Source organism: Peromyscus californicus, unplaced genomic scaffold (genome assembly GCF_007827085.1).
Source record: "Peromyscus californicus insignis strain IS unplaced genomic scaffold, ASM782708v3 Scaffold_24__1_contigs__length_46423439, whole genome shotgun sequence".
In the NCBI taxonomy this organism is placed as follows: Eukaryota; Metazoa; Chordata; class Mammalia; order Rodentia; family Cricetidae; genus Peromyscus; species Peromyscus californicus.
The window spans coordinates 36076101-36100161 of record NW_026294535.1 but is presented as its reverse complement, the minus strand read 5'-3'; the positions used below and the strand labels follow the sequence as shown (position 1 = coordinate 36100161).

The 24061-nt window shown below is 41.2% G+C and overlaps 1 protein-coding gene across 1 annotated transcript in view; it reads left to right on the top strand.

The window, feature by feature from the left end:
• The window catches only part of Cand1 (cullin associated and neddylation dissociated 1), a 40305-nt gene extending 26089 nt beyond the window's left edge, over positions 1–14216 (top strand). The window contains exons 10-15 of the mRNA XM_052753447.1: positions 88–1581; positions 2337–2432; positions 4559–4728; positions 4810–4974; positions 6166–6273; positions 10866–14216. Of these exons, the coding sequence (XP_052609407.1) occupies positions 88–1581; positions 2337–2432; positions 4559–4728; positions 4810–4974; positions 6166–6273; positions 10866–11090 (2258 nt within the window). The 3' untranslated portion in view covers positions 11091–14216. The remainder of the gene's footprint in view (positions 1–87; positions 1582–2336; positions 2433–4558; positions 4729–4809; positions 4975–6165; positions 6274–10865) is intronic.
• Positions 14217–24061: the final 9845 nt, after the last annotated feature.

Genomic DNA, 24061 nt, shown 5'->3' with positions numbered 1-24061 from the left:
TGGAAATTGTAACACTCTTTCAGGGGCTGGTTTTTCATTATTTGAGAACTGCATAGAAATGATTAGATGCTTTTATTGGCTTTTCAGGAATCATTTTCTCACTGAATGATAAGTCCAGCTCATCGAATTTGAAGATTGATGCGCTGTCATGCCTCTACGTAATCCTCTGTAACCACTCCCCTCAAGTGTTCCACCCTCACGTGCAGGCTTTGGTCCCTCCGGTGGTGGCTTGTGTTGGAGACCCGTTTTACAAGATCACCTCAGAAGCCCTTCTTGTCACTCAGCAGCTTGTTAAAGTGATCCGCCCCTTAGATCAGCCTTCCTCCTTTGATGCAACTCCTTACATCAAAGATCTGTTTACCTGTACGATTAAGCGCTTAAAAGCAGCTGACATTGACCAGGAAGTCAAGGAAAGGGCTATTTCCTGTATGGGACAAATTATTTGCAACCTTGGAGACAACTTGGGGCCTGACTTATCCAATACACTTCAGATCTTCTTGGAGAGACTCAAGAATGAAATTACCCGGCTAACTACAGTGAAAGCGTTGACACTGATTGCCGGGTCACCTCTGAAGATAGACTTGAGGCCTGTCCTGGGAGAAGGAGTGCCCATCCTTGCCTCATTTCTCAGGAAAAATCAGAGAGCTTTGAAACTGGGGACCCTTTCGGCCCTGGATATTCTCATTAAGAACTATAGTGACAGCTTGACAACCGCCATGATTGATGCGGTCCTGGACGAGCTCCCTCCTCTCATCAGCGAAAGTGATATGCATGTTTCGCAGATGGCTATCAGCTTTCTTACTACCCTGGCAAAAGTCTATCCCTCTTCCCTTTCAAAGATAAGTGGATCCATTCTCAATGAACTGATCGGACTTGTGAGATCACCTCTACTGCAGGGCGGAGCTCTTAGTGCCATGCTAGACTTTTTCCAAGCTCTGGTTGTCACTGGAACAAACAATCTAGGCTACATGGATTTGTTGCGCATGCTGACTGGTCCAGTTTACTCTCAGAGCACAGCTCTTACTCATAAGCAGTCTTACTACTCCATTGCCAAATGTGTAGCTGCCCTTACCCGAGCATGCCCTAAAGAGGGACCTGCTGTAGTAGGTCAGTTTATTCAAGATGTCAAGAATTCAAGGTCTACAGATTCTATTCGTCTCTTAGCACTCCTTTCTCTTGGAGAAGTTGGACATCATATTGACTTAAGTGGGCAATTGGAATTGAAATCTGTAATTTTGGAGGCTTTCTCATCTCCTAGTGAAGAAGTGAAATCAGCTGCATCCTACGCACTAGGCAGCATTAGTGTAGGCAACCTTCCTGAGTATCTGCCATTTGTACTCCAAGAAATAACCAGTCAGCCCAAGAGGCAATACCTTCTGCTTCATTCCTTGAAAGAGATCATCAGCTCTGCGTCAGTGGCAGGCCTTAAGCCGTATGTTGAGAACATCTGGGCCTTGCTGCTAAAGCACTGTGAGTGTGCAGAGGAAGGCACCAGAAACGTTGTCGCTGAATGTCTAGGGAAGCTCACTCTCATAGATCCTGAAACGCTCCTTCCTCGGCTTAAAGGGTATTTGATATCAGGTGGGTATCTAGGGGTGTCTAGATGTTCTTATCTCTAAGTTCATTGACTGAGTTGCCTTGAAAGATGCCCATTGAGGAACTAAAACCATCTGCTTTTTTATTTTAGTGTGTTAAAGTCATGTTTGTGGTGTATGTATGCCATGTGTTGTAATGTGAAGTGATATTCATGAGACTGTTTCTGAGAAGGATAAAGCCTGATTGGGTAATTCTTTAGTAGTGTGATCTAGTTCTTTATGCTGACTACATTTTATTGTTATTTTTTGAATTAAAATACAGGGAAGGCAGGTCTTGAATTTAAAAAGAAGACCTTGGTAGTACTTACTATATTAAAATTGCAGAAATTATTGAATTTAAATGCAAGAAATAAAAGAGATTTTTGATTTATCAGTGTTTACCTGGTTAGAATAAATAGGTGATAAAGCTGTTCATTCTTAAAATGTTTAGTTTAACAATTTGATAAACTGTTTATAGACTGAACCAGTCCCTTCATAGATTTAACCAGCCCCTTTGGTGAGGGCTCGGTCCCCTGTTGCTGGTTCCCTGGATTCCTCCTTCATAGAAGACAAGTTTTCTTGTAAAATCTAGTAAGATTGTTTTTTTAAGGTAAGAAAACTCCTGATTAGTATCTCAAGAGCTAGAAGACAGCCTTTGGGGACAATGATGAGTTTTATGAAGTTTGTGACACAGTTGTAAAATGTCATTCATGAACATTAGTGGAATGCATACCAATAGACTTGCATTATGTTTTTAATTAGGGTCTTCATATGCCCGAAGCTCAGTGGTTACAGCTGTGAAGTTTACTATTTCTGATCATCCTCAGCCCATTGATCCCCTATTAAAGAACTGCATAGGTGAGTGGAGACGACAAATACTGGATAGCTACTTGGGAAAGACAGTTTTGTCATGGTACTGTTACTTCAGTAACTAAGACCGGCACTGTGAACATTCTTATTACTGAGGAGGTAAAATGCACCAAGGTAATTGTTCCATTACAAAGATCATTCATAATGTATGGTTTACAGGTTTAGCAGTTAAATTTATATAGGCATTTCTTTATCAAAAAGAACTACCAGGTGATTTGCTCAGCACGGAGGTCGCTAAATATGGCAGCATGTCTTCATAGTTATCCTCCTTGGTCATCATATTTTTGGTGATGACCTAAAATAGTCTTAATGAATAAAGCACATAGGTGTTAAATCTGTCTGACCAGTTAGAAGTTTCCTCTCAATAGAAAGGAATCTTACTGGAGTTGTTAGAGCCTCAATTTCTGATGGTTGCTTGGAACCCTCTAGCTCTGAGAGGATCCATGGAGAAGTTCCCACATAAGGTGAAGAAAACCTAAGAACAAAAAGAAGCAGCGCTTATTTTCAGAAGTGTTGAGAGGAAGCCCAGGAAAAACTAGAGCCGTCGCTGTTTTTGTTAAGACCGGAGTTAGTGTCTAGAAGTAGACTTCGACAGCTTTGCTGTTTTCTTGTCTTCGTGGTCAGTTATCCTAATGCTAATAGCAATCCAAATCCCTCAGGGCACAACTGCTGTTTTCTTAAGGACAGGTGATGGGCACGAGGAAGGGGACGAGGGATGTGGCTAAGCAGGTTCTTCATGTGCAGGAAAGGGAGTCAGGGGTAGTGAACACTTTGAACTGCATAAAGGGGCCTACAGTTAGTTTAGAGTTAGATCAGATACAGATACAAATAGTTTATGTGAGAAGATGTCTATTCCCTTCTTGTCTCAGACATTTGTGTTGTGAAAGATAGGACTGGGGTGGGGGAGAACCTGCTAGAAGATTCCAGTGTCTCAGCATTTATTTTAACAATATGCAGTGCCTGTAGTCTGTGGTTCCCCCTCATTTTATCCGTTTGCTCTACTTGAAATTGATAGTCCAGTTTCGAGTCACCCTGAATTCATTTCCCTGTTCTGAAGGATTGGTGGTGATAGAGTTGGGGTTGTCCAGAAGAGGTTACTCTCTGTTCAGTCCCTGTCTGCCAGACACTGTTCAACAGTATGCATGCTTTCCCTCCTCTCGGTGACCCTGAAAGCACTGGCTTGACTGGGATATAAGGCTCTCGACTGAACGTATCTGCCCAAAGCTTCGCAGTTAATACGGGAAATGACCTGAAGCACATATGTGGGCGGGATCCTAAGGATTTACATTGTAATTTCTTTCTGCACGTTTTCATAATAGCAGACTTTAAATCTGTTTCTAAGGAGCGGGGTATTTGGCATTTGTCCTGTTAGGTTTTAGTTTCCTCACAGCGCTCCTGTGCTCTTACTAGTTCCTGTGTTTCTCCCTGAAGACACAGATAACATTAGGATGTGCAATTGATTTCCTGTCCTTTGATGAATTGTATTGCTGCTGAGTCTATAGTGAGCTTAGCTTCTTTTTTTATTAGGGAGTTGTATTCATTTTACATACCAATCACAGATCCCCCTCTCATCCCTCCTCCCACCCTTCCCGCCTTCCCTCCCCAGCCCACCCCCATCCCCTCCTCCAACAAGGTAAGGTCTCCCATGGGGAGTCAGCAGAGCCTGGTACATTCAGTAGAGGCAGGTCCAGGCCCCTCCCCCTACATCATAGTTAATGGGCTCCAAAAAGCCAGCTTATTCACCAAGGAGCTTAGTTTCTTGCTGCTTGTAGTGAAATGTAAGGAATTTTAAGGTGTATGTTTGTTGGCTACTGGCTCCATTGCTTCTGAGCAACTCATCTGTTTATAAAAAGTAGTGAGTGAGGAACTTTAGGTACTGCTTTATATGCCCTCTGCATTTTATGTGCCAAGAGTGAGTTATCAATGAAAAATGTACACACATTTATTAATAGTGGTTTGTTTCCATACTGCTGAAATAATCTTGTGTCTGGTTCTCTGACTTGCATTGAAGAAATAGCAGTGAGACCCATAATCACTAAGTCAGTTTAGAAAAAATGCTGTGTAGCTGTGTCCTAAGCTTACCAGAAGTGTGTTGTTTCTTTTACATTTTTCAGGTGATTTTCTAAAAACTTTGGAAGACCCAGATTTGAACGTAAGAAGAGTGGCCTTGGTCACATTCAATTCTGCAGCCCACAACAAGCCATCGCTGATACGGGATCTTCTGGACTCTGTTCTCCCGCATCTTTACAATGAGACAAAAGTTAGGAAGGAGCTTATACGAGAGGTAAGTGAGTTAGGTCACATTAGGTACCTTGCACCTGTCTGTAGTTGTCACGTGCTCGCATGTTCCTTCTTGTTCTAACAGGTAGAAATGGGTCCTTTCAAACACACGGTTGATGACGGTCTGGACATCAGAAAAGCAGCTTTTGAGTGCATGTATACACTTCTCGACAGCTGTCTTGATAGACTGGACATCTTTGAATTTCTAAATCATGTTGAAGATGGGTTGAAGGACCATTATGATATTAAGGTAAGATGTTTGTGAGTGTCTATAGAACGATTTAATAGACTTTGATACAACAACTTTTATGCTTGTAATTTACTTGGGGGTATGTAAGTAAGAAAAATTAAGCCATCTACTAAGATCTTTAGTAAGCACCTTATAAACTGTATGTGCAGAAGATGTAGAAAGACATTGTGCCATCAGTTACTTTACAGGAAAAATCCAAAACCTTTCTTTACTAAAGAAGGAAGAGAAGTGGACCTCAAATGTTTAAGAAATGTATTTCCGGCCTCCTTAATGAATAGTGCTTACCCATATTCTTTGCCTCCATCCAGACACATTTTACTGCTGAAAGTACAACTGTGACATTTCAGGCCTGTCCTAATGAGAAACTAGCGACAGCTTGCTTTCTTTCCCGGTGTCTTGATGAAGTTTCATGGGCTGTGTTTCAGGCTGGGCTAACTGTCTTTTCAGACCCAGCAGTTGCAGAGCCTTAGAAGGAGTCACATTGCTTCTTAGGCTTAGAGCATGGATTTTGCTTCTGTGTCTTCCTTTCCTATTTCTCTTTCAATATGTCAGTAAATGAGTGATTTAAAAGACAATCAAGTAAATGAATCATATCCTTTTCATGATACTCGTTAACAGGGCCTTTGGCCTTCTGCTGAGCTTGAGCCATGTAAGGTACCAGAATTCCAGCTTTCACGATGCAATCATAGGCATTCATAGTCCAAGGGAGAAAGAATGTTTTAGTAGAGATTTTCCAAGTTTTGTATGGACTCCCTTGAAGAACATCTGCCCTCCCGAACTCCACTGAGAAAGTGGAAATGTCTATAGTTTTGCTTTCGTTGAGCACGTTTCTAATCCAGTGAATTTTAGTTTATATTGCATATGAGCTTTTTCAGAAGTACGAGTTCCCTCCCTGCTGACAGGTGAAATAACTCTCTAGGGGTGGGGCTGAGGAATGGGTGTTCTAATGCATCCACCCAGGTGATTCTGATGTGCAGTCAAAACTGAAAAACAATTTTCTAGTTTTGTATTGTAGAACCCACATGGAAGCTGATGTTTCCCTAGCATTCACCTTAGTAAGGTTTGCAATGACCTGATTTGATTGGCAGATTCAATTACGATGATGCTCTAATTTGCATACTAATCATTTTTCTATTTAAAAAAGTGACAGAATGTGGATTTTTGTCAGAAAAAATTTTTTCTTCCTTATAGATGCTAACATTTTTAATGTTGGTGCGACTATCTACCCTTTGTCCAAGTGCAGTACTACAAAGGTTGGACCGACTTGTTGAGCCACTGCGCGCTACATGTACAACCAAGGTAATTGTTGCAAGGCAGCAACTTAGGCTACATTGGGCATAGGAATTACGGGCTGTGGAAAAGAACTCTTTATTTCAGATAAAATGTTCAATTTTGTGACCATAAATTTTAAAATTCTTAATTAGTATGTGCAGTTTACATGGTATGTGTGGGTGTGTGTATTCTGAGGCAGAATCTTGTGTTTTAGTTAGGCTGGCTTTCAACTCTCCAACTTGTCTGAGCCTCCTAAATGCTGAGATTACAGGCATATGCCACCATGCCAAGAAAATGGACTTTTGTTGCTGTTTCGTTTCATAAAATTAATTGAATAACAAACAAAAAAAGTCAAGCAGTGGTGGTACACACCTTTAATCCCAGCACTCAGCATGCAGAGGCAGGCAGATCTCTGTGAGTTCAAGGCCAGCCTGTTCTACACCCAGGACACCCAAGGCTACACAAAAACCCTGTTTTGGGGCGGGGGGGCGGGGGGGGGGGGGGGGCGCGAGGAAGGGAAAAGATAAAAACTTTTCTTTTTCTGATACTTTACAAACTCTAGATTTCTAGCTTATTATTTTCTCTGACTTTGGAAATTTAATTTTGTTCTCTTTCTGGTTCACGGAACACTTTGAGGAGCATTGGTGTGTCTTCAAGGTCTGGTAGAATTCAGAAGTTCATCTCTTCAGTCTAGGGGTTGTCTTTCTTGTGAAAAATCCCATTGCATTTTAGTTTGCTTTTAGTTTGCTTTCTATTGATGTGATACAGACCATGACCAAAAGCAGCTTGGGGAGGAGAGGGTTTATTTCCTGTTACAGCTTCTAGACCGCCATGAAGGAATTTAAGACAGGAAGTCAAAGCAGAAATTGATGCAGAGGCCAAGGAGTGCTGCTCACTACTTGCCTCTCCTGATTTGTTCGGTTTGCTTTCTTATTCACTCCAGCACCTCTGCCCAGGGACAGCATCACTTACAGTGGCCTGCTGGGCCCTTCCACATTAGTCTGTTAAGAAAATGCACAGACTTACCTATAGATAGTATAGTCTGATGGGGACATTGCTCAGTTAACTTCTCTGTTCTCAAAATTCTGACTTGTATCAGGTTGACAAAAAATTAACCATAAATAACCACCACAGTTCTATACATCTTCTTGGTTTTGTTTGTTTTGTTTTGTTTGTTTTTTGAGGCTGAATTTTTTATGTAACCTTGGCTGTCCTGGAACTCTATAGATCAGACTGGCCTTGAACTCAGAGTTCCGCCTGCCTCTGCCTCAGTGCAAGGATTAAAGGTGTGTGCCACCACTGCCTGGCTCGGTTCAGTTTTATAGCTCAAATAGATCTAGAAATTTATTCAGTTCTTAGAATTTTTCATTGATTTGCGTCTACTTTGTCACAGTCTTCCCTAATGGTCTTTTTGGATTTCAGTGGTGTCTGTTGTAATATTTCTTGTTCTGTCTCAAGGCTAATTAATTTGCCTCTTACTTCCTCTTTAAAGAAAATGGTTTGTCAGTTTTGTTTATCTTTTCAAAAGACCAACTCTGTTTCATTAATTTCTTGTGTTATTAGGAATCTCTTGATTTCTGCCTCACCGATTTCCGCTCTGATCTTTATTGTTTCTTTCTTTCTGCTTTTTGGGTTTTGTTTATTATTTTTCTAAATCTTTTGGATGTTTGAGGTAGAATCTCACTCTTGAGCACAAACTGGCCTGAAACTTGTATAGCCCAGGTTGGTCTCAATCTCTTGATTACTGGAGTACATCATTAGCTTACTGGACATTTCTGATTTTTTTTTTCATTGTAGATACTCATAGCTATAAACTTGTATCTTACACTGAACTCAGCTGTATTCCACATATCCTAGTAAAGTACTGTTGGACAGAGGGATGGAACCCTTGTTAACTCAGAGCAGTATTAACTCTGCTGTCAGAACCAGATAAAGACAGCAAAAGTAAAACTATAGACAATTTCCTCAATGGTCTTAGAACCAGAAATCCTCATGTACTTAGGAGAATTGAGCAACACATTAAAAAGATCAAGTTGGTTTTATTACAGGTTGTAAGATCAGTTAATATACACAAATCAATAAATGTAATATGTAATATAGCACATAAATAAAAAAAGCAGATACTGTATAGCCACTTAAGTAGATGCAGGAAAACGTCTTTTATAAAAGTGAGCATCCCTTTGTGATGAAAGTCCTGTAGAACTGGAAACCAAAGGATCATTCTGCAGTATAATAAAGACAGTGTGCAACAAATTGATAGTCAGCACTACACTTAATTGAGAAAAACTTAAAGCATTTCCTCTTAAATAAAAGACAAGACAAGGTTGTCTACACTTAACATTCTTACTCTGTGGTTCCTCAAATCTGAGAGTAATAAGGCAAGAGAAGGGTACAACAGAAACAGAAGTAATTAATTACCTTACCCCTGTTTTAGGGTAGTGTGGCCTTACACTTAAAAGATGGAGACTCTCAGCAAAGTGAAGAGCCGCAGTAGTGAGCGGCTTTCCTGTGTACCAGTGCAAACTGCAGAGAAGCCATGACAACAAATCCAAAACCATCACTAGCCAAAGTCATTCTGAGCAAAAATGTCAACATTGGAAGCATCCCAGCATGCTACTTGCACGTATATGCAGATACATAGTAGCAAAAGCAGTGTGATGTTGGCACGGAATCAGACACAAAGATTAAAGGACTGAAGCAGAATACTCAGGAGTGAGCCTACACAGCTATGGCCATCTGGGTTTTACTTTATTTTTGTTTGTTTGCGATTGTTTTTAATAATTTGTCCCCCTCCCCCGACTTTTTCATCTGATTGCTGACAAGATTGGAGGAAAAAAATAGCCTTCTAAAGCTGATCCTGGGAAACTGGACATCCTCGGATGCAGACTACAGCTAAAATCCTCCCTCTCTTGTTTGGTTGGGTTTGGGGTTTGTTTTTGTTTTTGTTTTTTCCATTGGTTGGTTGGTTGGGGTTTTTTTTTTGTTTGTTTTGGAGACAGGGTTTCTCTTTGTAACAACTCTGGCTGTCCTGGAATTTGCTCTGTAAACCAGACTGCTCGAACTCACAGAGATCCACCTGCCTCTGCCTCCTGGAGTGCTGGGATTAAAGGTGTACACTACCACTGCCCAGCAGATCCTTTCCTCTTACTCTGTACAGAGATCAACAACTCAGTATGATCAGAGGAGAAAACCTTTACCAGCTGTTCATGTGATGTGGGCTTGGTACCCAGAATATAAACAGACTAACAGACAGATAATTTAGTATATAAATGAGTAATGAAGGGCTTGGGGATTTAGCTCAGTGGTAGAGCACTTGCTAAGGCCCTGGGTTTGGTCCTCAGCTCTTGGGGTGGGGAGGGGGAGTAATGAATTGGACAGGTACTTTGCAGGTGAAGTTGTACAAGTGATCAATATGTAATGAAAGAACGTCATGAAGGAAATACAAATCAAAAGATTTCCATCTCACGTTCTCAAGAAAACAAAACAATAAGAAAGATGCTAGTAAGGATGCAAGGATAAGGGAATTAGAGTAGTGCTGATAGGCACATAAATGATTTCAGCCACTGTGGAAATCGGTCTGGATGATTCTCAAAAATAGTAAAAGTAGCATGAACTACCATGACATACAGTACAAATACATGCATACCATGTTTATTGTAACACTGTTCACAGTAGCTAACTATGGAATCAATCTAGATGCGCATGAGATGAATGGATTTCTATTTATTTATTTATTCATTTATTTTGATTTTTCAAGACAGGGTTTCTCTGTGTAGCTTTGGAGCCTGTCCTAGAACTCACTCTGTAGCCCAGGCTGGCCTCGAACTCACAGAGACCCGCCTGCCTTTGCCTCCCGAGTGCTGGGATTAAAGGTGTGTGCTGCCGCCGCCTCCGCCGCCTCCGCCACCGCCGCCACCACCACCACCACCACCCATCATGAATGGATTTTTAAAGTGTGATACATAGTGTGTATATACATATACAAATACAAGCAAACATATAATACAGAATAGCAGTAAGAAAATGAAATTATATCATTTCCAGGGAAATGGGTAGACTTAAGATAATCATGGTAAGCAAAATAAGCCAGACTCAAACAAATGTGTTTTTTCCCCTTCATATGTGAATTTAGGCAAAACAAACAAAAACCCATAAAAAAATTTTTTTTAAAGAAATAAAAGTAAAAAGTGGACTGAAGTATGATCAGTGTGGGATAAGATACAATTAGGCTTCAAAAACTGAAGACTCTAGTTCTTCCTAGAGGGGAATAGCTGACACATATGAGGGGTGCTTGAAATGAATCTTGGAGAGGGAGGACTCGGAACCTTGAAGATGAGACAGGTTTGGTTGTGTTTTAGTCCAAGTAATTCTAAACAAAAGCATGCATGGAAATATTACTGGATTGTTCGGTCTTTTTATCATAGGGTTGTGTGAAATACTTCCTTACTAGGAGAGAGCTAGTGCCTCAGGAAGAGGTTTGGTGCACACTGCACTTGCAGAGCAGTGTGTCTTCTGACCTGTGAGGGTGGGAGTGGCTTTACATAACGTACCAAGAGTTCCTGTCTGCGTAAGTTTTGTTAGTGTTCCAGCATGTAACCCGATTTTACTTTGTATTGCAGGTAAAGGCAAACTCTGTAAAGCAGGAGTTTGAAAAGCAAGATGAGTTAAAGCGATCCGCCATGAGGGCAGTGGCAGCATTGTTAACCATTCCTGAAGCCGAGAAGAGCCCACTCATGAGTGAATTCCAGTCACAGATCAGCTCTAACCCGGAGCTGGCGGCCATCTTTGAAAGTATCCAAAAAGATTCATCATCCACTAATTTGGAATCAATGGACACTAGTTAGACGTGTGTTCCACATGGGGACCATTACATTTGACCGCACAATGCACTGAATCGACAAGTTGACCATAGACACGGAAGAGAAGTGTCTAGAAGCTTCAGGATGTTCCACTGTTGTTTTCCTCCATGGAGAGTTTGTTCAGCTTTCTTCCATTGTTGTTTTTATAGCATTTACAGAAATCTGTATTTCCATAATCCAGAGGTTGTAAAACCACTAATGTTTTTAGTGGTTAGGGCAACATTTGAAATGGGAACTAAAGTTAGGATTTATGGAATGTGGAGATAGGGTCCAGTGTCTGTTTGCCCTGTTATGTGTAGGATTAAAATGTTAAAATTTTGTGACCATGGATTTCTTGTTTTATAAATTCTCATTTAAAATCAATTCTTCAACACAAAAACCATGTTTCTTTCCTTGTATAACCTCTTCTTTCAGCAACATAAATTGATTTTTAACAGGCAGATAAGAATATCCATTTAAAATGTTATATTTCAGAGATTGGCATCTTAGCAAAGATAATAAAGTATCACTTAAATATAAGGCTTAACAATATCCCCTTGTGCACACTGATTTTTGCATGAACACGGTTACAAATAAGTATTGTCTGTAACAGCATGTGCAGATTATTCACAATACCAGTTAAAATAAGCATTAATGCAATTTTCAGATACTTTTGCACAGAAAACATTAATCTGGTGAGAGAGGAGTTAATGTTGAAACTGGTTTTCTAACCAACCACCAGTGTGAATTTATGGATCGTTTCAGCAAATCAAGTCACAGCAATTTGCCACTTTTTCTATTATAAATTACCTTCACCTTTAAGTACTTAGTTTTTCTCGGTTCCACTTGTGTGCGTTTTTCCTCAAAGACTGGTTCATTCCTGTTGAGTGTCTGCCTTTGTTCCTGAAGGATAAAAACCTCACTTGTGCTCTCAAGGTTCGTTTTCAGAACATTCTGAAGCTGGCCAGCTCTCATTTTGTTAGCTGAAGCTTTCTTGTAGTTGAGTTACAGCCCCCACCTCCCCAGCCCGTCTCTTGTCAAGCTAACCTCCATATTGTCTTTGGTAAGTGTTGACTGTTTGCTGGGGGAGCAAAGCTTTTGCAGTTCTTTCTGTTGTAGCTGAAGTTTGAGCTAACATTCCATGAGCTCATTTCACACTCTAGCTCCTTCAGATTGTGGTGCTCCTGTTAACAGTAAGCTATTCTGAAATAAAGACATCTCTCCGTGCTGTGCAGATGGAGTTTACATGCATCAAAAGGGGGCAGTTATTTGATTGGGTGAGCAGTCTCAAGTAATTGGTTTACAAACGGCACCGTTAGATGTAAAACTGTGAATGAACTAAAATACTTCTCCAGTTATCAAACTTAGGTGCTGTAGTAGTAGAATGCACAGTTGTTTTAGGTGGGAACAGACTGGCTATTATTAGAACAGCTTGGCTCTGAATGCCAGATGCTGCAGAAGACATTGGTACTGGTGAGCAGTTCCATTATGCATAGGCTTGGAACATTATTGGAAGTTGGTGCCGTGTCAAAATATGACAGGGAACAAATTTTATGCCATAATTTGCATAAAGCTAATAGTTTAGTAGATTGTGGACTATGCATTACTATGGTATAGATGAGGATGGAGTTAAGATTTGGGTTAATGGTTTCACAGTGAGTTACAGTACATTAGCCTCTAGGACTGAATAGCATTGTGACAGCCATGTGTTCTGTGACTGTCTTAGTTACCTTGGGTTAAACCCATATACTTTCATTGGGTTTTTCCTTGGTTTCTCTTGAACTCAAGGTCCATGTTACATTTTGTTTTTCTGTTTTGAGTCTTGCAAGTCAGCTCATTTTCCTACATTGATAAATTCTTTTCTGAAGAAAATGCTGCTTTAATAGTTGAAGTGTCCACTACCTATACATACAGAGCAGAGGAATGATATCTATACACAGGCCATCAGAAGAATGCTCAGGTTTCAGTGCTGAGCCACACTAATGCACTGGTGATGTGGTCCAGATCTGAAATGGAAGTAGCAAGGAATGGAATCCAGATGTATCACCACTCACACCAGAAAGGTAGGGCTCTGCCTGGCAGTTCTCTACCTGGGAGGTTCCTTGAAGTAAGTAGTGAGAGACCAGGCTGTTGGCACTTTTTATGAATACATTGAAGTTAGTTTAAAACTATCTGAAATTATTTTAAAAGAAAACTCAATATGCATTGAGTTTTGGGTTTAGACTGTCTTATGAAATTTAGGAAGAAAAGTCTAACAAGAGTTATTTATAAAGTTGGTAGGATTGAATGCTACTATTCATATATTTTGTTAGTGATATCTAAAAACTGCTTAGCTACTAGCAGTTAGAATTATTAAGAGATTGGAATATGATGACTTTGTTAAATGTTTGTATATTTACATGAATTAATCATAATTAAGTAACCAAATGAGTCCTTTGTAATCTACACATTCCTTGTGTAAACAGTAGCACAGGGATATACACAATTAACTTCTCTAGGATGTTTGGCTATTTTTGTATCTATCTCAGCCTTGGATATGACGTCATGATTGAGGTTTAAAACATTGAAGTATATAAAATCCTCAGCTGCTGAAGAATTTGTTTAATTTCATTTAATTTGTTCATATGTCTTCAGAGCCACGGTCAGTTATGTGATGAAATGTATAGTAATGCTTTGTAATGGAAGTGATATTTTCTTCTCACATTAAATTTGAGAATCTTCAGGAGGCTGACGCAGGAGGATCATGAGTTCAAAGACAGCTTGGGCTACATAACAAGACCTTTCTCAAATGGGTGTGTGTGTATGTGCGAGTGCGTAAACCCAAGTTGTCAAAATTAAATTTTTGATATTTGGATGTGGAAGCTTCCAAGAAAAATTCAAATTGTAGCCTTTACTCAAAATTTCATTTTTACTTTTAAGTTACTGTCTTCTTTAATTTCTGTGGAGTTGAAAATTTGACATTTGGTTGAAAAATAGAACACAATAGAAGTGTGCCAGCAGCTATCCAGAGCTCACCAGATAAAGCTGTTTTCTTAGGAAAAACACAAAGTGGTATTATTTATTTTTCCCTGTTCAGTACAAGAGTAGCTTGTTTTCCTAGTAATACTAATAAAGATTTTGTGAAGACCTGTATTATGGTTTAGGGCTTTTGGGTTTCAGTAACATGGTTCTGTTCTTTCTATGTTGGAAAACTAGCATGGCATCCCAAAAAGGATTTCGTTTTCTTAAGGCATTTAAACAACCAACTCTGAAAATGCCGAAGAGGTGATGTATGTGATTGTTTTCTGCTAGACCCACAGCATCAGTGAGTCAGATTCCCAAAGATGTTAGTTAGTAGATTAAAGCTCCGTGGTGGAGCCTTCAGACCTTCGTTCTCATATCAGATCTCTGGGTTGTTTGGGGATGTTTGTTTTGTTCAGGTCTTCAGAAGAGAGAATGGAGAGAAAACTTACTTGGAACAAAGTCCTTTACAGCTGAAGGAGTATTGGGATTAGCATTATTTTGCCACTTGGTAGTAGTGGGTGCTCCTTGAGTGACTTGGGAATGCTCACACATGGATGAAAAGCTATGGAGTTGTACTCTGTATGATACCACGGCAGCCCCTTGTTTACTAGTTTGTAATAAGCTGCTATCTGAAAAGTAACTTTGCTTGTTTCATAGATTTTTTTTTCTCACATTTAAACAAAACTGCAACTGCTTGCTTAGGTGAGGGCAGCTAAATGTGAATGTACCTGTACTAGTGTAAGACATGTATTTGCTTGCAATCATTGCCACATGTAAACCAAGCAAGACTTTCCTAAGAGATGTGGAAATAAACTCCTGGTTCCTTATTCTAGAAATAAAATCCATGTTTTCCTTGAGAATTTATACTGCAGTAGATAAACGTTACTTGAGGTAAGGATTTTGGATGTTGACACTGTTCAAAGTTTGCGTTGTTGAGTGTGAGTGTATTGTAAGATAGCTCCGTCCTGGCTGCTACCTTCTGGGGGCCAGCCAGCACTAACACTCCTTCAGAGACTGCTCCAAGTCCCCAAATGAGGGATACTGACTGCATTGCCTCCGTTGAGATCCATCTCCTTTCTAGCCACCATATCCGGCAGCAGTTAAATAGGTGTTTCTTTGAAGAAGGTAACCATCTCATGGGAAGAGTTCTTCCTATGTATCATTTTTTCATCTTAGTGTATGGTTGTTGCTTATAATCAATTGATTGTGCTAGTTAGCATGATTCAGTAAGTCCTGTCATCTACTTTCCTCTGGCTATAAAGTGACATTTAATAGAAGTCTGATTATAAAGGGCCAGTAGTGTAATGTGTCTGAAACAGTTGAAATTGGTGTGCAGCATATAATAAGCTTAAGTGGCCAAAAGCATCTAATGACCTTGAGTTCTTAGTAAGACCTAAGAAATAGATTTAAAACAAAACAAAGCAACCCTTTTTTCATGAGATTTCCCCATTAATTTGTTTCCTAGTCAATATGGGGCCTGTTGGTGCCAAACGGTGACTTTTTCATGCTTCCATGGCATATTTCAAATCAAGTTGACTATAGCAGGTTTTTGCTGTTTTGCTAGAATTCACTTGGGGTCAGAGAGAAAGTGATTTAGTGTGAATCTTGCTAGTCCTGTGCAATTTTGAAGACTGAAGATGGTGTAGGGCACAATGGCAGAAGAACTGCCACAAATTGTCTTTGAAATGAGGCCATTGAATGGGTTTGTGTGGGAGGAACAGCATACGCAATGATGATAACTTGATTGCTTTTTTTACACAGTAACGGAATACTAATGAGATTAATTTACCAGGAATTTGACTAAAATGGTGACTGGATTGGTAACCTTGAGCACATTCTTGCATAGCGGTTTAAATGCGTTTAAATCTACATTTAGGGCCACTGGATGGCTCAGGAGGTAAAGGCACTTGCTCCTCAGAAAGCTACTGACCCGAGTTTGGTCCTTGGGATGAGTCCACATGGTAAAACGAGAGACAATTCTACAAGTTGTCTTCTGGCTGCCCCCGTACACATACCATGGCATTTGTGCTTGGACACCCCCATAAAGTAAATGTAACAAATTTTAAAAATGAAATCTACACTTAAAACATTAAACACTTGTTCTCCAGCATCAGATCTGTAGAAATGTTAACAATCCAGAAGTCAGAAAAGTCTACAAGGCTGCCCAGATGAGCACTACTGAAAAAGGCACTGCCGTGGCTCTCACCCAGCCTGCATAGACACATTGAGACTCAAAAGGGAACTGGCGAGACATCAGGCATGTGATGCACATCCTTACATAAATGCGGGTAACACGTAAACATTAAAGGAAAAAGGGCCTGATATAAAAGAAAACACATTGCTATTGCTCCTGTGGACCATCAGGTGAAAGGCTCAGTCACATAAAGGTACTAGTAAATAGCATGGTAGTTGGGAAAGTGAAGTTTGGTGTGGTTTAGGGCAGAGAGGTTCTATTCTGGCATAGGGATACCGGGAACTACTGCATGTGACAGGACATTTCTGGCCAAGGCAGACAGGCATGTCTGCATGGCGAGTTAAGGAACACAGTGTGGCTAGTTTAAATGGAGTAGTGAGAGTCTGGGATGCAGGGGTTAGAGACCTGGAATTTGCAGGGACACTAGCAAGCTAGAGAAAGGTGTGAAGCTAGTCAGTGATGGGATGGGATTTGCACTTGAAAGATGAGCTGTCTTTTAGAAAATGCACTGGAAAGAAGGCAGGATATTGCTGGAGTAATGTAGGGAGTGGTTAACTAAACCAATATAGTTTGCTGTTTAGAACAAGAGTGTTTTATTCTGTGAAAACATTGTTGGCAACGTGGGAGGGAGGATTTGTTCCCATCCCACTTGGGACCCAGGTTAACCAAAACACCTTTTTGAGACACGCTGGTATTTGCAGTAGAGGGAAGTGGGAAGTGAATCCCATCAGACTCTATACTTTCACTTGGGATGACACACCACATTTGACCACATTTGGGTAGGTGAGAGAACATGATGCTATCCAACAGCTCCTTCACCAGGTTGGTGAAAACAGCTTGCAGTTGAGTGGGGTAGAAGGGCTAGATCAGTTGTACACTCCACTACAGAATGTCAAGTGCCTGTTACAAATCCTTTTCAATCCCCCTGTCGCTGAACAGCTTATACTTTGCCTCATCTCCTCCCTTTACCTTGCCATGGCTATTGACTAAACTGCCCTCTCCCCTTCCAAGGCAACCTCACCAGTTTCATTCTGAGTAAACAATGGTCCCCCTGAGAGGGCCAGCACATTAGATGTTTTCTAACATGCTTAGGTGCCTTCATTTTACATTCCATACCCATGAGTCTTGTTTTAATCTTTACCATATTTCTTTTGTTTTAATTTTGTAAATTTTATTTATATCATAAATTGACAAATTAGAATGGCACCTATTTATGGATCAAAAAGTATACATGTGTGGGTGGGTGTGTGATTTTTGTTTTTTGTTTTTGAAATTTGGTCTAATTATGAAAGGTAACCACAGTCGTCATGTTGTACAGTAGATCTCAAATACTTCTAACTGAAACTACCCACAATTTCATCCAACCTCTACAAGCTATATTGAACATTTCCATCTGGTTATTTAAATTTAAAACTCTAAGACCTTTCTTGTAGTCATTTGGAGGAAAGTTGCCTTGGTGTTTTGTATCAACGGAGAAGTAACTAGTACATTCTTCTATCTATCAAGGTCTGTGAGCCTCGGTCACTGAAACATCCCAGAGGCCTGCAGTCCAGTTCCTCTTGGTGTTGTGAATAACTTACTTATGCAGTTGCTTGTCTCTTCCTGGGTTACAGGTGCTGATTTTAAGTGTTACTACTTAATCCTTACCTCCATACTCGGGCAAAACCAGTAGCCTCACTTCACCAATGAAATTACAGCCTTGATTCCCATTATTGTGGGGATTGAAGGAAGCCCTGAGTGAAAGAGTGAGGAGCTGATGAAGTCCTGAATGAATCTATTATTAACAAGGACCCCAATGCCTCAGACCCATGGGAACTGGCAAAGCCTCCCCCAGGTCAGGGTCAGGGAAGTGGTAAAGCCTTCCTCTAGTATGTGAGCATATGTTGTCAATGTATACAAAATCTACAACTGCAGCTTCTTCCTCCTGAATGACTCACCTGAGACTGCTCCCTGATAGAGACCTCCCTCCAAGACTTGCTAACCCCATCCTGTGCTGTACATAATAAAAGTACTGAGTTTCCAATAGTGAGTGGTTGGCACTGGTTCCTGCTTGAGAACTGGCTCGTAGGTCTGGATCTACAATACCAGTTCTGCTGTCTACCGCCAAATCTACCATAAGAGGAATAAAGGAATTGAAAGATGGGTTGCTCAGAAATATTGCCATGCTTATGGTTTATGTGTTGATTTTAAAAAATAATTTAGTTTTATGTGTTTTATCTGCATGTATGTGTACCATATGTGTGCCTGGTGCCCCTAGAGCCAGAAGAGAGTGTTGGATCCCCTGGAACTGGAGTTAAAAGACAACATTGTGAGCCTTCAGGTGGGGGCTAGGAACTGAACCCAGCTCCTCTACAAGAACGGCGAGTGCTCTTAACCTCTGAGCCATCTTCTCAGCCCATGTGTCATTGATTTCTTAATCTGCTCTAGAGGAACAGAACCAATAGAATGAACATAACTGAAAGGTATTTTAGGTAGGCTTACATGACATAGTCTAGGTAGTCTAACAGTGGCTTTCTTCACAGTAGACAGTATGAGAACTCAGGAGCTGTTCCATCCATGAGGATGGATGCCTCAGCAGTCTCAATGTGGTGCTGAAGGCCCAGAAGATTCCTGAAGAGCAAGCCACTGGTTTTCAATCTATGTTGGCCAAAAAATTTGGTTTCAAATGTCAGCCAAGGATTGCAGTGGTGGCAGTGGCAGAAACAGATGAACTTGCCATCAAGATGGGAAGTAAAAGAGGCAAAAAACAAAGGCTTTCCCTTTGGACCTTCTTGTAGGCAGGAGTTTCTCCTGTCTGCCTGTTCCCAAATAATAATTGACTCAGAGGCTTAATATTATTTATAAATGATCAGTCGGTAGCTCAGGTTTATTACTAACTAGTTCTTACACTTAAATTAAGCCATAATTCTTATCTATGTTTAGCCATGTGACTTAGTACCTTTTCTCAAAATGGCATTCTCATCTTGTTTGCCTTGCATCTGGCTGGCGACTCCTTGACTCCACACTTCTCTCTCCCAGCATTCTCAGTTTGGCCACCCTACCTATACTTCCTGCCTGGCTACTGGCCAGTCAGCATTTTATTAAACCAATTCGAGTGACAAATCTTTACAGTGTACAAGAGGATTATTCCACAGCACCTTCTTATGTCTTGGCCTCAGGAAGACAGACTAACCCAAAACTCTCAGAGGCTCTGATGAAACTACACTGGGCCTCCAGGGGAGTGCTGCCCATGCTTAGGGTAGGGCCTCTATTTCAGATAATCTAATTAAGAAAATCTCTCAGCCGGGTGGCAGTGGTGCATGCCTTTAATCCCAGCACTGGGAGGCAGAGGCAGGCGGATCTTTGTGAGTTCGAGGCCAGCCTGGTCTCCAAAGCGAGTTCCAGGAAAGGCGCAAAGAGCTACACAGAGAAACCCTGTCTCAGAAAGAAAAGAAACAAGAAAAAGAAAATCTCTCACAGGTGTGCCAAGAGACTTGTCTCTTAGTTGAATCCAGATCCAATCAGTTGACAACCAAATTTAACCATCACAGACAGTTACCCACACTAGTATGTAGCAATCTGTGCTTCTACACAATGACCGAGGCTTTGAATGGGAATTCTATCTACTCTGAGTCTCATGTCTTCCAAGCCTTGAAGAAAGACTCCTTTGCTCTTCAGGAGATGGGGAAACATGAACCTGGATAAAGAGTGAGAACCAGCACTCCTCCTTGTCCACCTCCATTAATAACAATGAGCCTGAATTCCATGTCACCTCCTTGTCCACCTCCATTAATAACAATGAGACTGGATTCCATGCCACTTTAAATAGTGAGATAATGGCTTCTCAGATAATCTTTTTTTTTTTAATTCAATATTTGGAACTAGAGAGATTGCTCAATGACTGTACTTGCTATTCTTTCAGAGGACCTGGGTTCAATTCCCAACACCCACACTGTGGCTCACAACCATCTGTAACTCTAGTCCTAGCCTATCTGATGCCCTCTTCCAGCTTTCGTGGGCATGAACCACATGTGCACAGACACATGCAAGTAAAACACCGCAGACAGAATTTTTTTTTTAAAGTTTAAATTGAAAAAAATTCGTATGTCTTAATTCTGAGGCTAGCCATGTTTTTGAAAGGAAGAGTCCATCAGAATGGAAGAAAAGAAACTAGACATCTTAAAATTTTTTGAGGAAGTTAATTTCTCTATGATTCCAGAGAGAAAACTGAGGAATAGAAAAAGCGAAAGAACAGAAAAGAGGGATAAAATTTTGTTGGAGAATAACATATATAGAGCAAAGAAGGTGTTCTGGCCCAATAAGTTATCAAAAAGCGAACACATTCATGTGGCCACCACTCTGGTCAGGAAAGATGACTAATCAGCATCCTGCTTCACCCTTGTTGCTCATCACATTGTCCTTTTAGTGTTTAAGTACCAGGACTAAGACTTTGGGTCTCACACTCACTCCCTTTGTGGGCCAGTAAACTCCTAAAAATGTACATATTGTCTGTATACCTACAACTCTGAAATTAATGTCTCCAGTTAGAACATTGCCCCCTGAACCTGAGCCTTGTTTATCCAACTGCCTACTTGACACTGTCATTTTGATATCTTACAAGCATCTCCAGTTTAATGGCATAGAACTGAATTCTTAACTCAGCCCACAGGTATGGTGATACATTGTGTACCCTAATAAAATTAACCTGAAGATCAGGGAACAGAAGAAGCCACTAGATTAAACATAGGGGCCAGGCAGTGGTGGCGCACATCTTCAGTCCTAGTACTAGGAAGCACACGCCTTTAATCCCAGGAAGGGATGGCTGGGCTGAGAAAGGTATGTAAGGCGTGAGGAGACAGGAACTAAAGGCTTTTCGGCAGAAGCGTCCCTTTCAGCTAGAGCCTTTTCAGGCTGAGTTGATGAGGTAAGAGGTGGTGGCTGTGGCTTGTTCCTTTGTCTCTCTGATCTCTCAGCACTTACCCCAATATCTGGCCTTGGGGTTTTTTTGTTTGTTTGTTTTTTTTTTTAAATTTTTATTTAAAGACCTATTAGAAATTTGTGCTACACACAGGGTCCTTGGTCATACTAAGTATGATAGCCTCATCTTCTAATTACAAGTCCCAAGGCTTCAAGTCATCCTCAATTCTCCTTGCCCTCTCATACATATAACATACACAATTTATGAAGCATCCTTTTTCTTGTAGGAATCCTCCATCTTTCTGATCACTTCTCTGTACCTCTATTGACACTAGTCTAGTTAGTTTTTATGAGCACATCTGGTCTGCCTAGATTTTGGTAACTACTTCCCAGCTCTCTTTGGTGCTCTTTTGCTTATTCTCCTACAGGCTATGTTAATCCCACTGGATGAGAATAAGACCACTACCACAATTTTTTGAGTCAAATTTGAAACAAGCTTTATTAAATGCTGGCCAGGACGATGGACACTGGACACCTGTGATTACCAGAGAATGACCATGAATCACATTAGTCTGGTGCTTATAAAGGCAAAACCCTCAAGGCGACATACTTCCCACCTTTGTCCAATGGAGTGGGGTCGGGGGGCAAACACACATTCTGCTTACATACCTCTCACCTATGTGTGATCAAGCACATCCTGTGCAGTCGGGGCAACCAACCTTGTTTGCAGAAGTGGAAACACGTGGCTTGTTGTCTTACGTGAACAACAGCCCCCAGCATTCCAGGAAGTATCAGTCCTTGGATAAATGGGGCTTACAGGTTAGAGGCATTTTTGTTTTATAGATCTCTTAAGCACAGTCATTTAAACTTAAAACATAATTTTAGCCCTCAAGGCAAGTCTCAGCAGAGGAATTAGAGTGGTCTTCTAGAAAGTAAAATCTGATTATGAAAAGACCAAGCAGATGCCTTAACAGGCTGCTCAGTCTTCTCTCAGAGATCAGGCCTCAGTTTCAGTTCCCTGAGACTTGAGCAAGCAGTCTCTGGGAGGGCCATGACATAGTCCTTGCAGTAGCTCCCTTTCTGCATGTACTCTGACTGCTTAAGGTTCAGTCAATTGTTTACTGTCTGGGACCCCTCACCGTGAACTTAGAGCTACGTGCATGAGTCAAGGACAGAGCCTGGGACACTGAGTCAGCCCCCACAGTCAGTATGTGCTAGGCCAGCCAGCCTCCACGGCAGCTCAAGGACAGAGCCTGTAACCCCCAATCAGTAAATTCAAAAGTTATACACCCGCACCCAATCCTATGACACAAAGGCCTGTACCACCCTGCTGCGGTTTTTCCCTCTAAAAACCCCTCACTCTGAGAGCTCAAGGCCATCCTCCTCCACCTGGAGTGTTGGACACAACCAAGCCAGGCTTGCTTGTCATCAATAAACCCCTGTGTGTGTTGCATTGGATATCAGCTCTGTGGTGGTGTTGCGTGGGGGTCTCTCCATGCAGGCACAACAATTATACCACTTCATAATCTAGAGCCCTCTACTCAGAACAGCAGACCTTTCCATATAGCTTTTAAGTCCCTCCAGGATCTAACTGTCCATTACCTTTCTGACTTCAGCTCCTCTCCAAGATGCACTTGGCTGCATCTCTCCTGGCCTCCTACTTGTTACCCCGTGGTGCCAGGTACACTCCCACCTTCAAGACATTTGCACTGGCTCTTCCTTCTGCCTAGAACACCGTCTTCCAAAGTGCCCTGTCTCAGCCAGACAGTCACTTTGATCATTCCTTCTAATTTATGTGCGTCTTTTCAAACTAGTCCTTTCCTGTCTGGCTCTTGTTACTGCCCTATTTATTACACAACAATCTTCACCACCTTATAATGTACAATATTACCTATGAATATATATACATACACACACACACACACACACACACACACACACACACACACATATATATATATATAAAACTTCCCTGTGTCTTCCCTAGAGAACAAAACTGCTTTATCCAGTAGAGCAAGAACTAAAAGTTAGAGTTCCTGAAAGAGAAGAGCAGTTATTGCAGAGAGACACACAGACTTTCTGGGTTCCTTTTACTGAGAAAAGAGAACAACTTTGTTTTACAGTTTGCTATATTTCAAGGGCAGAGTGGGGGCGGGTGGCAAGGTGGGAGGGATTACTGGGAGTGGTAGACCTTATCTAGAGCTCTACCCAAGAGAGCTCTTACAGGTCACAAAGGATCAGATCTACCTTGTGAACATGCTTCCCCAAAGGCACACCTAAAAGCATTTTCCCTTCAGGCTATCAGCTTGTCTTGCAATTTTCTGAAAAGACATTTACCCTCCAGGGGGAGGACTAACTGAGTCACAGGTTGCCCTTAAATTTAGGTTTGCCCTTGAAAGTTTTACAGGATATATATATTTCTCTGTGTAGCTTGGTGCCTTTCCTGGAACTCACTCTGTAGATCAGGCTGGCCTCAAACTCACAGAGATCGGCCTGCCTCTGCCTCCAGAGTGCTGGGATTAAAGGCGTGCACCACCACCACCTGGCTCAGGCTGTCTATATGGCAACACAAAACCTCCAAGTGGGCAGAGGGGGTTTTATGTACTTTGTTGTTGTGGTGGGACCCAAGCAGCAGCTTGGCCACACTGCTGCCATGACAGGCTCCATAAAAACCAGCTAAAAAGAAGGCCTGATTTTCAGTTTACTGGCAGGGAGCACCCAGATCCAGGAAAAGCCAATAAGCTGACACCATCCAGGGAGGGCCAGCATCTAAGGGGAAGTACCTAACATTCCAAACATTCCAACCACTAGATAGGATTAGATGCTCCTGAACCTAGCACACACTATTTCCCTTTTTGCCAAGAGACCCCCTAGACAAATGTCA